This window comes from Acomys minous (assembly GCF_964271855.1).
Source record: "Acomys minous genome assembly, chromosome: 10".
NCBI lineage: Eukaryota > Metazoa > Chordata > Mammalia > Rodentia > Muridae > Acomys > Acomys minous.
In genome coordinates this window covers 69,470,159-69,486,438 of record NC_140491.1, presented here as the reverse complement: position 1 = coordinate 69,486,438, position 16,280 = coordinate 69,470,159, and the positions used below count along the sequence as shown (strand labels likewise).

Sequence of the window (16,280 nt, the reverse complement as noted above, 5' to 3'; positions counted from 1 at the left end):
CCAAGGCTACACAGACAAACTCTGTCTTGAAAAACAAAAACAAAAACCACTCCAAAAAACGAAATATGATGCGATGTCAGGGGAGGTAGAGCTTTCTGTGTGTGTAGTTGGCAGGGGCAGCAGGGCACCACAGCCCTGTCATCCTTGCTGTGGGCTCCAGCAGAGGCTACACTGACTAGAACACTGCCCCCCTTAGAGGGCACTCGGGTGAAGGTGCATGGGGTGGCTGAAGCCTGGGCTGGAAGTAGGCTCAGATGCAGAGGCAGGCCAGGGAGGGGTCCGCTCTGCTGGCAAGACTCTCGGGAGCTCAGTCTCCCCGACTCCAGGCCTGACACAGGACATGACCATCTGCTGGGAGGTTGACAAGAGCTGGGCAGCTGGCAACTTTGTGCTAAGGAGACGCATGCCTGTGACCCCTTAGGACACGAGGGGTAGCAGGGATGAATCACAGACCAAGCAATCTGTCAATAGTTCTGTAAACACTTATTTATTTAAAAAATACTACAGAGAGATTTGGATTCAAAAAACAGTCATATACAGAAACAAAATGTACTGGACTGAGAAAAAAGGGGATGCCGTTGGTGTGCCAGAGAGGGCACAGTGGTGAACTATTTACATGTCACTTATAAGAGAGCAAGTCTATAAAAAAAGAGTGTAATACCAAAGTGTAATGCAAAATACGGTGGCACACCATGTCGGCAACGACAGACTGGTACCTTGTGACATGGTGTCAGGGCATGGCGGTGTCCGGCTTTTCAAGGCCGCTGGCAGTGTGGCACGACCTCCCTAGGGCTGCAGAACAGCCGCAGGAGGTAAGGAGGTGATGTGCTGTGAGGACCACGGAAGAACAATCCAGAGGAAATCATCTCTACTGGAAAAATCCAAACTGAGGCTGGGTGATTGGTGTGGGCCAGGGCCGGCGCAGCACAGCAGCAAGGGAGAAGCAGGGAGTGGGGGGTGCCGCTCCTGGCCCAGTACAAGGTGCTGCCCTGGGGCAGGCAAGGACTTGCCCACACCTGTCTGTACTCAGCTCTGGCCCTGGCTAAGTCTGCACAGTATGCCAACAGCTGCAGCGGTTCTGAAGCAGCCAGGGCTCAGGAGAGCCCCGTGCAGCTGGCCCTTCCTGCTTGCTTGTACCTGGTGGCCGCCCCTTTCTGTGCAGAGCTTTGAACTGCTTAAAATACCTCAAGTCCAGACTCTTGTCACTAAGACAAGGACCAGAGAGGATGGGCCTGACCTCAGGAGCAGAAGAGAAGACTTGGAAATCCAGATTTTTGGAGCCCCTGGAGCCTGAGCTTGGCCTGGCCAACCAGCGACTGCCACCCATGAAACTCAAGCTTGCTATCCAGGATCTGCAGGGGACCTCAGTGAGGACATAGGGAACAGGTGATAGACTACACTGCCCCAGCTCCACTGTCTCCAGGACCCACCCACCTGGGCCCTCGGCTTCCTTCACATGAGAGAACAGTGTGCACAGCCTCTCTGGGACAGTTCGTAAGCACAGAAGGGTCAGGGATGGTAAGCACAGGGGCTCCTGTGCCTTGGTGACAAGAAGGCGCATCAGAGGAGGACATTCTCCTGAGAGGACATAGGAAGGACAGTCCTTCTGGGCACTCCAGCTGGTGCTGAGGCCCATACAGAGGCAGTGAGGAGAGGCGGCTTAGGCGCCTGGGCTGGGCCGGAGGTGCAGGACAGCTGGTGCACAGTGCAGGTGGAAGGGTTGACTCCTTTAGGCCCTGGATCTGCCTGATGTTAAAGCTCCTGGGTCAAGATGCCAGCTCCCTGTCCTCTGTCCCCATCCTTGTAGGCACAAAACCCCCTGGACAGCAGCATCTCCCGCTGACATGCACTGGCTGCTGCTACCTCCGCACGATGTCGCTGATCTCCTTCACAGAGCTAAGCAGCTTGCTGAAGTCCTGTGTGGCAGCCGGCCCACTGGAGGCTGTTGCAGGGCAGATCTGCAGCTCTCGGAGGTTGCTCTCCAGCTTGTTGATGGCCTCACGGAAGGCAAACTTGTTCCTCATCTGCTGGATGGAGTCCACGTAGCTCACGCAGAACATGTACAGGTTCTTGCCAGCCTCCAGCACAGCACTGTGGCTGGCCATCTGCTCTGAGTTCCGGGAGATGGCCAGGCACAGGGCCTCAGTACTGTCCAGAACCACACCCTTGGTGATGGTGCCACTGGCGATGCGCTCCGGTGGCTGGCGGGTCTTTCGAAGAGACACACGGGTTGAAATGAGCGGGATGAAGGCGGCAGAAGATGGCTGCTGGTCCCCAGCCAGGGCTGAAGGTGCTGGTGCTGTGGCAGGTGTGGAGACGGGGCTGGTGGGGGTCCCCGGAGGCTTAGCAGCCGCCTGAGGTTTCGGCACTGATGGTGGTGCAGGCTTTCTTAGTCCTTCTCCAGGCTGGCCGGCCTTGGTGGGGTCGCTGTTGACAGCATCCCCAGCCAGACTTGGGCATTTTGTCTTCGTGGCCCCGCCTGCCTCCCCGGCCACTTCTTGGCTGGGGCTCTGTGCAGGCTTTCCTGCTTTGCCTGTGGAGGCAGGCGGCGGTGGAGGGGCAGGCTTGAGCTTGGACAGCCGCCCCTTGTCTCTCCCAGGGGACTCTGAGCTGTGCTTGTGTCTCCTTACTCGGGTCTCCTCAGAGGAGGCCTTGTTAAGGCCTACTCTGCTGCTGGGGGGTGTCGGCTCGGAAGTGATAGGAGCCCCTGTCCCAGAGGCATTGCCCTTGGTGGCCTCTTCCTTGTGAGAGAGGCCAGAGGAAGGAGAGGCAGTGACCTGCCTACGGAGGAGTTTGGGAGTCAAGCTGGGAGGGCTGGAGCCTGGGCTGGATTCCATGTCTTTGAAGACTTCATCAGCAGCCTCCTCCGTCTTCTTCACCAACCGGGGAGGGGGAGTCACTGTGCCCCTGGCCACCTGCTCAGACCTGGTTTCACTGGCACGTTTCCGAGGCAGAGCTGGCTTTTCGCTTTTGTGCCCTCCAAAGGTGGACGAATCAAACTGCTTGCCGGCAGATGGCAGGTCCCTAGGCAACGTGACTGACCGCCACTCTGTATCCTTAGCCCCATGAGGCATGCAGGAGGCTGAGCAAGAGCGCAGGAAACGCTTGCTGGAGCTGATGCCACTTTCCTCTTCAGCGGCAGCCAGGCGGCTGCTGGTCAGTGTGCTGGACTTTTTCCACAGGTGGGGAGAACGGAAGCCCGAGCTGCCTGGCTCCCGGAAGGCTCCATTGGGAACGCCAGCCCCATTGCTGGCCTTTGGGGACTTGGTGGGCTCTGCTGCGTCTGATGGGGTGAGAGCTGCTGGCCCATTGCTGATTTCCCGGCCATCGTCCTCACTAGGCCCTCTGCGTTCTGGCTGGCCATCCATCTCTCGGAAGGAGCTGCTGCGCTTTGGGGGCGTGGGCGCCATTTTTTTCTTCTTCTTAATCAAGGCACTGAACAAGTTGGTCTTTTTGTCTTTGGGGAGAAGGCGCTCGTCTTCATTTAGGCTGCCGTCTGGGGGCCCACGCTCTTTCCGAGGAAGCAGTGGTGACACAGCAGGCTCACTGTCCAGCGCGTCTGAAACAGAAGGAGGGTGAGCAACAGCTGCCAGGAAGCCCTGCACTCGGGGGCTATGGGAGGTTCCCCACCGAGCTCTGCACCCTCAGAGGGTGGAAGACAAAGGTGGGCATTCAGCACAGCTCAGCCTCGTCAGTGTCACGCCTGAACCCTGCCACCGTCGGCAGAGCACAAGGCTCTGAACACACAGGGGCAAGGTTGGAATGGCCCTGCCTTCCTCATCCGGAAACCTGTTGTAGTTGTGGAGTCCCTCCAGGGTCACACTGTGATCAGCAGAAATGACACTGCCAAAGGTCAGACCTGCTGGAGTTCCTGAGGTGTAACCTGGAGGAAGATGTCAGTTGTCCCATGGGGTATGACAATCAGCTGCCTTGACAAACACGGAAAGATGACCTTTACAAAATTTCAACTGAGTATTTTTAAAATATGAGCGACATGGCTGGGTGGTGGCACATGCCTTTAATCCCAGCACTTGGGAGGCAGAAGCAGCTGAATCTGAGTTTGAGGTCAGCCTGGTCTACAGAGTGAGTCCAGGACAGCCAAGGCTACACAGAGACACCTTGGCTCAAAAAACAAAAGAGGCCTGGTGTGGTGGCGAATGCTTTTAATCTTAGCACTTGGGAGGCAGAGGCAGGGGGATCACCATGAGTTTGAGGCCAGCCTGGTCTACAAAGTGAGTCTAGGACAGCCAGGACTACACAGAGAAACCCTGCCTCATAAAAAACAAAAACAAAAACCAATATAAAACAAAACAAAGAGTGACAGTTCACTAAAACGCCTTTGTGTTGTCGGGCCCTGCCGCCAGCTGTACAGAGGTGGATGGTCATCTGACCTAAGACTGGCAGAAGTGCACATCAGAGCGACAGTCCTGCCAAAGAGGGCGGAGAGCGATTCTACCGGGTCAGAGTTACAACCAGAGTGCACCAGGGACACTCCTGACTCACCGGGAGATGACCTATCAAAAGCCTCACAGTGATCCTGGTGAGAAGAAACCTCACCCCACCCCCTCACCCCGCCGCCCTGATAATCATAGTGCATGCTCCCTGACAGCCTTTCTTCCCCACCCCAGATGAGTGAGTACGGGACAACAAGAGACTAAGGGACAGCTAGTGTGCTACAGCTTCCACCAGGGAGAGAGAAATGATCTGGTGGTTGTACAATTTGGGCCTGCTTGTCTAAAGCGGGGTGTCTCTGCTGCTCACTGCTGTGTACACAGGCCAGCTGGCCCTTACAGTCCTGAGGAGTGCCCTGCCTCTGAGGAGCGCTGGAGTTACAGATGTGGGCCAGCATATGTGGACTCCCGGCAGCTGCTTAGCAAGTGCTTCTCGCAGAGCCACATCCTCAGCCCGTGTGCAAGCCTTCCAAACATGCACCTTAGGCACCTGTGTGTGCTGGCCAGTTTTATGTCAACATGACACAGGCTACAGTCATCGGAGAGGAGGGAACCCCAACTGAGAAAATGCTGCCAGAAGATCAGGCTGTTGGCAAGCCTGCAGGGCATTTTCTTAACTAGTGATTGATGGGGAAGGCCTAGCCCACTGCAGGTGGTGCCATCCCTGGGCTGCTGGTCCTGGTTCTTTCTGTAAGAAAGCAGGCTGAGCCAGCCACTAAGAGCACTCCTCCATGGCCTCTGTGTCAGCGCCTGCCTCCGGGTTCCTGCTCTGCTTGAGTTTCTGTCCTGACTTTTTTGAGGAGGCTCTGTGCTGTGGAAGCACAAGCTAAGTAACACTTTCTTTAGTCGTGGTGTTTCACTGGAGCAATAGCGACTGTCTAAGACAGTCCTTAAGGCACTTTTATGTGCCATGTGGGTTCGGCCATTCCATTCTCATTAGTTTAAGTATAGGTTTAGAAACACAATTGTTTAAAAAAAGACAGAACTGTGCAGGCAGTGGTGGTGCACTCTTGTTAATCCCAGCACTCGGAAGGCAGAGGCAGGCGGATCTCTGAAGTTAAGGCCAGCCTGGTCTACAGAGTGAGTCCAGGACAGCCAGGCTACACAGAGAGACCCTGTCTTGAAAAACCAAAGAAGCAAAACCAAACCAAACTAAACCCAAAAACCAAACAAGCCAGAACTACGGGTTCTGCTGTGTAAACACCTTATGAATCCCAATCAGATCAAACTCTGCCCTGCCTGGCCCCATTCCACCATACCTATAGCCCATCAGCCCATGACGGGAGCCCTGGGAGCACTGATGAGTTCAGGGGCCACCTCCCAACACTGACTTCAGTGGGTGTGCAGAGTGCCAGATGCTGTTCTCCTGGGACTTACTCAGTGCGCAGCTGGCACGCAGGAAGCTCCGACACATGGCTGGGAATACTATCCCTGTGCATCTCTAGGCAACTCCTGACAGCCCCACTGCCCTAGCTGAAGCTGGGGAACAGTGCTAAAAGACATCCTTCCCAGGAACCACAGGGCCCAGCTCTGTCCCAGGGAGCTCCACAGAGGCTGGGTTCCAGGCTGCTCTGCTCGGCTCGATGTCGTTCACTGCCACGCCTGCCCTGAAAGACACCCACAGCGCTGTGACGAGCACATGGGAAGGTGGGTGTGCTTTCTTGGCAGGTGTCCCAGATCTCGGCCTGTCTAAGCAACTGCTGAAAGGCTTGCTGTGGAGAATGGCAGGCCCCTGGCCTGGACCACTATGGAGGGACTGACGCCCTTCTCTGCCAGTTCCACCGACAGCTTCCCATTCGCCTCCCAGGCCTGCTGGCTGAGAAGGCATGGACGTACCACTTTCTCCCAGGCCTGCTGGCTGAGAAGGCATGGACGTACCGCTTTCTCCCAGGCCCTTCGTGTGGAGCAGCTCGGGCGTGTCAGGGGCATCTTTCTGCTCAGCTGCTCTCCTGCACGTCCTGGTCTTGGTGGGCAGCTCTGGGGCCTGCAGCATGCTGCCAGCAGCTCCTCTCATGCCCCGTTTCCCCAGCTCCTTCTCCACCTCTAAGGATCACACACAACAACGCAGCAGTCATCAGCAAAGGCACCATCTTGAAAGGGATTTTTAAAATAAATTTATACATATTTTTAAATTGTTATTTCTGTGTAAGTGTATGGTGTTTTGCCTGCACTAATGTCTGTGCACAACATGGGTGCAGAGGCCAGAGAGGGTGCTGGATCCTCTGTGACTGGAGTTGTGAGCCACTGCCATTTGGGTACTGGGGACAGCCCAGGTCCTCTTAGCCTCTGTGCTCTCTCTCCAGCTCTTGAGAGTCTCTTCTATACAATCAGAGATAAGGAACACAGATACTGAAGAAACAGCACTTAGCATTTTCTAGAACTGTGTATGAGTGTGAAAGACACAGAGCCACCACCAAAGCCTCTGTGTGGAGCTCTGGTCTCACACTTAGCTTGGGCACCTCCACCAGGACCGAAGTGAAGGCTTGTCCAGCCACAACCTAATCTTTCAGCCACTGCAGCCCCCGGAAGGTACATTACCATCTGAGATACTGGACTCTTGGAACATGGTTTCAAAGGCCTGGTGGATCTCAGCAAACGAGGGCCGGTCCGAGGGATTCCACTGCCAACCTGACGGACAGAGAAGACGCAGGTCAGAGCAGTTGGGAAGCACTGCTAACCAACCAGGACCAGCCATCCCAAGGACAGTCCTGGACATTGCAGAGGCATCCCAAGCCTGCCAGCAGCTACTGTGTCCTATTACAGAGGTTAAGACTTTGAGAAGACATTATATACAGGCAGAAACAGGATCACTAAACCCCACAGACACACTGACAATAATGCCACCTACAGTTGTTTCTCCGAAGCCCACTGAGAGGCACTGGCCTGTCCTGGCCACCCTGACTTACAGTCTAACATCCTCAGTAGCACCGATGTGCTTTCCTGCTTCTCTGAGACTAGATCTCAGTGTTGCCTGGGCTGGTCTGAACCCCTGGGGTCAAGCAATTCTCCTGCCTCAGCCTATTTTGCACTGAAACTATATCCTGTGCCACCAAGAAGAGAGGGTTAGGGGCTGGAAATGTGGTTCAGCAGTCAAGAGGTCTGGCTATTCTTACATGGGACCCAGGTTCCGTTTCCAGCATTCATGTGGTGACTCACAACCATCCATAACACCAGTTCCTGGGGACTGATGCCCTCTTCTGGCCTCCAGGATCACTAGACATACACATGGTGTACACACATACACATAAGCAAAAGAACCATACACATCAAATACACATGTAAAAAAGATTAAAAGGGGCTGGAGAGATGGCTCAGAGGTTAAAGGCACTGGCTGTTCTTCCAGAGGACCTGAGTTCAATTCCCAGCAACCACTTGGTGGCTCACAACCATCTGTAATGTGATCTGATGTCCTCTTCTGACATGCAGGTGTACATGCAGACAGAGATATTGTATACATAATAATAAATAAATAAATCTTTTAAAAAATTAAAAGAATCAATTCTTCCTCATGTCAGTGAAGACACAGCCACATCACATGCTTGTTCGCTTTGTTTTCCTACACTCCTGCTGTGAGGATAAACTGGTACAACCTTCTTTTAGATGATAATTTTATCAACAGTATAAACACTGTGAACCAACAGTCCAGCTTTTAGAAACATCAGTGTTAAGTGCAAAGACACAAGGATAAGTGTGCTTATCTCTGCCTTGTTTATAATAGCAAATACAGGGCCGTCAAGATGGCGCTGCTGCCAAGACTGATGCCAAGTTTACTTCTTGGGATCCACATAGTAGAAAAAGGACCAACTCCTGCAAGCTGTATGCTGTTGAATGCACACGCCCATAAACAAACAAACAAGTTAGTTAAGTGAATAAATACATAACTTGTAACTAAAGCAAACAAGTATGTAAAACAGCCGAGAGCTCATCACAAGAGGACAAATGAGTGGATGTTTTAAACCATTAGCTGAAATGCTAGACAGCGGAATTAACTGAAGGTAGGGTGCGGGCTGAAGAAAACAAACCTAGATATATGGTCAGGAGCAGTGCCACGGACACAAGAAGAGAAAACAGTGAGGGACTGGGCGTATGACCACAGATGATAGACCACGTGCAGACACACCACACGGAGATGCACGCATACACTCACACAATCTAACTACCACTAGAGTCACATCACCCAGTGCATTTAATAGCCAGGTGCTTGGAAGCAGGACCCAGGAACCTGTATCTATTGATAAGAACCTTTGTTGGGATTCATCTAACCCTTTTCATGCTTAAAAAAGAAACCTGAAACACTCTGGGCATGGTGGCTCACACCTGTAATCATTGAGCTTGTGGGGTTCAAGCAGGAGAGTCGCTATGTAGCCAGGGCTACAGAGTGAACCCTGATCCACAATAACGGCAAGCCAAAAACATCCCTCCCAAAGGCTGTGTGTACTGCATCTGTACACAAATGCACTGAAAGGCGCCCAGAAGCCAGACTCCGTGAGTGGCTCAGGAACAGGGGACAGGGTGTCAAGGGCCCACTGGAATGGAATGGCCCACTGCAGTTTCCTCAGTGCCCAAGTGTGCTGTCTGCTCAGGCTGGGGAGGCTCACATGCGCGCATGAGTTCGTAGACCTTCTCTGGGCAGCCTTCTGGGCGCTCCATGCGGTAGTCTTTTTCCAGCAGCTCATAAACCTGAGACAGGTCAATCCCCGGGTAAGGTGACATGCCATAGGTAGCAATTTCCCAGAGCAGCACTCCAAACGCTAAAAGAGAGAAGGGAGGGGAAGACATCGGGCTGTGTGAGGCACTGGCTGGTGAGGTGGTTTGTGGATAAAGCATTTGGTGCACAAGCCTAATGACCTTCCAATCTAGAACCCCTCGGAAAGGTGGAAGGAGAGCAGAGCAGCGCACACACACACACACACACACACACACACACAGTGCAGAGACATTCTCCACACTGCAGCAGAGACCTACAAGGCAGCCCCAGCAGTAATGTTTACCAGGCTCTCCATGAGAACAGCCCAGGAAAGGCAGGACAGAGCAAAACTGTTCACTCACGCTGCACTAAAGCATGTGAAAGGAGAGAAGGGAGAGGCTAGCCTCCCATGGTACAGGGTCTCTCTGGTAAGTGGCACCATGTTGTGCTCGTAGCTCTGTGACTTCGTGGCCACATGCCTGTCAGGCCATGGGTTGCTTCTAGTGGGTGAGACTGTCTCCACGGTCCCTCCCTGCTCTCAGTGGTTTGTAGAAAGGCTGTGAACTCTGAAAGTCTTGGCATCATTCCTCACTAACAGAACCAGGAGGCCTTAGAGAAACAGGTGATTCAGCTCCCAGGGAAAAAGCCAGAGCCTCGTCATCCCCACAGCACAGGCTTTGTGGAAGACCACAAGGGAACTGTCAAAAGGACAAGGGAGGAGCCGGGCCAAAGATGAGACACCCGCTATGAGGGAGAAGCAGCACAGTACACTGAAACATGGGTGTGTCAACAAAGAGCTCATACAAGACTAGCAAGTCCAACTGCCAGCACTGCGGGGCCCTCGGGAAGGCGGGAGCCAGGAGAGGCAGCTCACTTCCACCCACCATTCCTGCACCAGCTCTGCCACTGGGCAACCAGGCCCCGACAGGCTTCTTCTATACTCCGCGGCTCACTGGATATGGAACAAAGGAGTTGAGGGACGAGCACATGATGGCTCCTAGTGAACCACTGGGCATCATTTCCCACTAGAGCAGCGGTTCTCAACCTCCCTAATGCTGCGACACTTTACTACAGTTCCTCATGCTGTGGTGACCCCAACTATAAGATCATTTTCATTGCTACTTCATAATTGTAATTTTGCTACAGTTATGAATTGTAATGTAAACATTTTTGGAGATGGAAGGTTGCTAAAGGGGTCATAGCCCACAGGTTGAGAACCACTGCACTGGAGGGAGAAAAAAAATCAAGCATTATGGATCAATCGACCTAAAAGCATCCACCTCCTCTAATGTCCTTTATGAAAGGAAAGTTAGTCCAAATGTCAGCAGCTACTCAGATCTGATGCTGCTGCATTCCTAAGAAGCCAGAGGCACAGAACACAGCACAGGGACGATGAGCGAAGTCTAGACTCTGGAGAGTCTAAAGGAAAGGTGATGAGAGCGTATCAATAAAGGAACAGCAGGGGCGTACAGTCAGCAATGGACGGCGCAGGCTAGAGACACCGACACACTGATGCAGGGAGGGGCCGCATCTGGCTCCCAGGTGAAGCAAATACTGATGTGTGTATGTGCAATAGTATCTCTGGGGTTTGCTTTACAATAACAAGAGGCAAGGGAGCAGGTAGGGCACAAGGCTCACTACTCAACTCCACCCTCTTTGGCACCTCCGGCATGAAAAGTTATTCAAGCCAGACACTGTGATGCACAGCTTTAACCCCAGCACTTGGGAGGCAGAGGCAGGTGGATCTCTGAGTTCAAGGCCGGCCTGCTCTACAGAGTGAGTTCCAGGGCAGTTGGAGCTAAGTAAGTAGAGAGATCCTACCTCAGTTGTTTTTGTTTTTTGTTTTTTCGAGACAGGGTTTCTCTGTGTAGCCTTGGCTGTCCTGGACTCGCTTTGTAGACCAGGCTGGCCTTAAACTCACAGAAATCCACCTGCCTCTGCCTCCTGAGTGCTGAGATTAAAGGCATGTGCCACCATATCTAGCAACAAAAAGTTCCTTTAAAAAATAAAATAAATGGGCTGGAGAGACGGCTCAGAGGTTAGAGTACTGTTTGTTCTTCCAGAGGTCCTGAGTTCAATTCCCAGCACCCACATGGTGGCTCACAACCATCTAGAATGAGATCTGGTGCCCTCTTCTGGCCTGTAGGCATACATGCAGGCAAAACACTGTATACTTAATAAATAAATCTTTAAACAAATAAATAAACAGCAGGTGACACTTCCACATGAAGTACCCTGTTTACAGCCCACATGAAAATGCACAGGTTTCCTGCAGAGAGTTGTTCTGGGAGCCAGAAGCTGCCACACTGTTGGCTCTCAGCAGCAAATGTGGGGTTAGGACATGAAGGCGGTGCTATTCTGGATCATGCTGGAAGTAACTTTTGCTTTATTTTTTTTAAAGGAAACAAGAAACAGGATTTTAAAATAAGCCAGAAACAAACCAGAAAGAGGGTATAGTTATGGAGAGGAGACGGAGGCAGAGAAGCAGAGGGGAACCATGCCTGTTGGCGAGGACTGCCCAGGACCAGGCCCTTACCCCAGACGTCCGACTTGATGGAGAACTTGTTGTAGGCCAGGCTCTCGGGCGCAGTCCACTTGATGGGGAATTTGGCTCCAGCATGGGCTGTGTAGGTATCCCCTGTCATCAACCTGCTCAGGCCAAAATCAGCCACCTTCACCAGGTGGTTTTCCCCTACCAGGCAGTTCCGGGCAGCAAGGTCTCTGAGAAAGGAAAAGGGTCATCTGTGGGTGCTCCTGGCTGACTCCCCAGCTTTGCAGCTCCCCTAGTGTTGACAGGTGTAACACCGACATGAGGAAAATCAAGTATGGTCCCCGGAAGCTTTCCGATGCCCTCAGCAAATACCAGTCGGGCTGCCACAGCAACACCACAAGCAGACAGGGTGGCAATGGGGGCAGACCCTGCCCCATGAGCTGGAACATGTTAATTACCTTGGAAGTCAGCTACCTCACCCATAAAATGAGGCAGTAACAGGGCCCGCCTTGGGCAGCGGTATCTGATAATGGATAGTATGCAAAGCACTTCCTCTGAAGCCTGGAGAATAACAAGTGTTACCTGCATGCTCCTGCTGCCCCAGGCCAGGTACAGGGAACACTTAGCCAAATGCTGACTGCAGGAGACTGACACGAGGGAGTCTCTCCCTGTCCTAGCCACACTCAGCAGGAAGAATGAAACTGAGTCTGGGCACTCTTTACGCACATATGCGCTCTACATTCCTCCTGCCTCCTGGTGCCTGCCCAAATGTGTTAGAAACTCTCCGCAGCACGCACCTCCTCTCTCCTCCTGAGTGTCAAGGGAGGAAGAGTTCTACTCTTTGGTGCATGGATGCTAACCATGAAATCACAAGGCGACTGGGAACCGAGGAATGAGAGGCTGAGGTAGCTCAGGGCAACGGCTGCACGATGCAGTTTGATCACCAGCAATGAGAGAGAAATTAAACACAAGAGTTGTGCCTAATAGGATTTTTGGTAAGGCATTTTAAGTGTGTGAATGGAGGGGAACAGAGCTGGCCATGCAAGGCAAGCCAGAAGTCAGGAAATCTCAATTTGCAGCATCAGAGGCTTCACTTTGCTGAGCGACAGGAGCATTTGGATTGGGCTCTCATGAAGCAGAAAAAAATCTGTCTTCCGAGGGGCTGCCAGCATTTCACACACACTACTTATTCCTGGCTATGAAATCTCATGTCGAGGCTTCACACTTGAGTTAATTGGGTAGGAAAGGTCACCACAGTGGCGTGGAGAACATCTTGCATGCCGGAGCCGGGCCAAGCCCATCAGGCTGCCTCCTGCACAGGTTGTCACTCTGCTAGGAAGCCACTTGCACCATCAAAGCATGCAAACTGAGGTAATTGTGGCACACTTGAAGGTCAAAACACTCTGGGTTTTAAAAACAGCAAAGATGCCTAATTCCGGTTCATGTGTATACAATTCTACAGTCATGGAAACATCCCTAGACCTAGTGACAGCAGGTGGACAATTGAACAGGAAGAGAAGGAGGAAAAGCCGCACACTGAAACCAAGCCTCGGCCCAGCTTTGCCCAGTGTGCTAGGCAGAGGTCTTCACTGACTGACTGCCAGTCTTGGGAATGCACCGTTTCAGAGGGAGACGAGATTATCACGAAAAAGGTCTTTTACGAATTTCGTTTAATATGCCACTAAATCCAAAATGGCTCAGAAATGAAACACTTCTTTCCTGGGGATTAGTTGCTCCACTGGCCCAGGCCTTGGGTCTGGTGCACTTACGTCAGGCATTTACGTCTGCTTTCGTTTCAAGGGCTAGTGAGCGCCAGCACCGGGGCTGGTAGCTGAGCCCTCAGACCCCAGCTGCTGTGCTGAAGGGGGGAGGCTGGTGAGGCTACCTGTGGATGAAGTTCTTCTTCTCCAGGTACTCCATGGCCGAGGAGATCTGCGTGGCCATGTAGAGCAGCACCACGGCGCTCACCTCTTGCCGGTTACACTCTCTCAGGTAGTCCAGCAGGTTCCCATAGGTCATGAACTCAGTGATGATGTAGAACGGGGGCTCCCGGGTACACACCCCTGACAAGAGGACATGGAGGCTTCAGCATGTGGCTCTGCTCCCAGGGGAAGGAGCCCTAGGACAGAGATGTCTCCTGATGTCCCCCACCCCCACCCCCCTAGACACACAGTTCTCTTTCATCAGGAAGTGATGCTTCCTCAGAGCACAGGCGTTGGACCAGCACCCCACACATACAGCAGCCTGTGGCCCCTCTTACCTAGCAGCTGCACCAGGTTAGGATGCTTGATCTCCTTCATCACTGCAGCCTCCTTCAGGAACTCCTCCACCTCCATGGTGTCCTCCTGCAGAAGGGCAGTTCAGATGTGTGAGATCTGTTTAGCAAGGAGCTGGCTAGCAGAAAAGACACGGCTTCAAGGCCTAATGCAAAGAGCAGTGGCAACTCCACCCAGCCTAGGCCACTGCTTCCAATGAACACTGGTCACTCTGCCCTTGACAGGCTCGAAGAGTCTTATCCTGGTGATGTGAGGACCCCTGGGGGGCAAGTGCTCACCCAGGGCATTATGCATTGAATGTGAAACGTCGCCCACAGGCTCATGTCTTGAACAGCTGTGCCCCAGCTGATAGAGCAATCGTGAGAGGCTGTGGAACCCTCAGGAGGTGGGACTTGTCTGGGAGGAGTTCTCATAACAGGCAGGACTTTAAAGGTTAGACCTAGTCTTTGGTTCTAGACCAGCTTTCTTCTTCCTGAGTATGATCATGGGAATAGCTCTGTCACACACTCCAGCCACCATGGACCAAGGCCACTCCTCCATGTCACACACTCCTGCCACCATGGACCATGCCACTCCTCCATGTCACACACTCCTGCCACCATGGACCATGCCACTCCTCCATGTCACACACTCCTGCCACCATGGACCATGTCACTCCACCATGTCACACACTCCAGCCACCATGGACCATGCCACTCCACCATGTCACACACTCCTGCCACCATGGACCATGCCACTCCTCCATGTCACACACTCCTGCCACCATGGGCCATGCCACTCCTCCATCTCACACACTCCAGCCACCATGGACCAAGGCCACTCCTCCATGTCACACACTCCTGCCACCATGGACCAAGGCCACTCCTCCATGTCACACACTCCTGCCACCATGGACCAAGGCCACTCCTCCATGTCACACACTCCTGCCACCATGGACCATGCCACTCCACCATGTCACACACTCCTGCCACCATGGACCATGCCACTCCTCCATGTCACACACTCCTGCCACCATGGACCATGCCACTCCTCCATGTCACACACTCCTGCCACCATGGACCATGCCACTCCTCCATGTCACACACTCCAGCCACCATGGACCATGCCACTCCTCCATGTCACACACTCCTGCCACCATGGACCATGCCACTCCTCCATGTCACACACTCCAGCCACCATGGACCATGCCACTCCACCATATCACACACTCCTGCCACCATGGACCATGCCACTCCACCATGTCACACACTCCTGCCACCATGGACCAAGGCCACTCCTCCATGTCACACACTCCAGCCACCATGGACCATGCCACTCCACCATGTCACACACTCCTGCCACCATGGGCCATGCCACTCCTCCATGTCACACACTCCAGCCACCATGGACCAAGGCCACTCCTCCATGTCACACACTCCAGCCACCATGGGCCATGCCACTCCTCCATGTCACACACTCCAGCCACCATGGACCAAGGCCACTCCTCCATGTCACACACTCCAGCCACCATGGACCATGCCACTCCTCCATGTCACACACTCCAGCCACCATGGACCATGCCACTCCTCCATGTCACACACTCCAGCCACCATGGGCCATGCCACTCCTCCATGTCACACACTCCAGCCACCATGGACCAAGGCCACTCCTCCATGTCACACACTCCAGCCACCATGGACCAAGGCCACTCCATCATGTCACACACTCCAGCCACCATGGACCATGCCACTCCTCCATGTCACACACTCCAGCCACCATGGGCCATGCCACTCCTCCATGTCACACACTCCAGCCACCATGGGCCATGCCACTCCTCCATGTCACACACTCCTGTCACCATGGACCATGCCACTCCACCATGTCACACACTCCTGTCACCATGGACCATGCCACTCCTCCATGTCACACACTCCAGCCACCATGGACCAAGGCCACTCCTCCATGTCACACACTCCAGCCACCATGGACCATGCCACTCCTCCATGTCACACACTCCAGCCACCATGGGCCATGCCACTCCTCCATGTCACACACTCCTGTCACCATGGACCATGCCACTCCACCATGTCACACACTCCAGCCACCATGGACCAAGGCCACTCCTCCATGTCACACACTCCAGCCACCATGGACCAAGGCCGTGCCTTCCACACAGTGATGGTCTGAAACCCTTTGTCACCATGAGTCAAATTGGATCTCTTCTCCCTTAAGCTGTATCTGTCACGTTTCCTGGCCCAGCAAGTCAAAGGGGCCATGGGTCAGTGGCGCCTGGTACTGCTGCCAGGATCTTCTATGGGGTCCTGGAGAGATGGGAAAACATTACAGCACTGTTTCCACTAGTACTACCTGCTTCCCAACCTAACACGCTTAATATT

General features: G+C 53.4%; 1 protein-coding gene across 2 annotated transcripts in view; it reads right to left on the bottom strand.

Moving 5' to 3' along the window:
• Positions 1-468: 468 nt before the first annotated feature.
• Positions 469-16,280, bottom strand: part of ABL1 (ABL proto-oncogene 1, non-receptor tyrosine kinase) — a 108,858-nt gene continuing 93,046 nt past the window's right edge. For both annotated transcript variants that reach the window (XM_084797543.1, XM_084797544.1), the window contains exons 5-11: positions 13,890-13,974; positions 13,515-13,692; positions 11,675-11,859; positions 9,050-9,202; positions 6,990-7,079; positions 6,330-6,494; positions 469-3,559 (exon numbers count right to left, since the gene is read on the bottom strand). In XM_084797543.1, the coding sequence (XP_084653669.1) occupies positions 1,860-3,559; positions 6,330-6,494; positions 6,990-7,079; positions 9,050-9,202; positions 11,675-11,859; positions 13,515-13,692; positions 13,890-13,974 (2,556 nt within the window). In that variant the 3' untranslated portion in view covers positions 469-1,859. The remainder of the gene's footprint in view (positions 3,560-6,329; positions 6,495-6,989; positions 7,080-9,049; positions 9,203-11,674; positions 11,860-13,514; positions 13,693-13,889; positions 13,975-16,280) is intronic.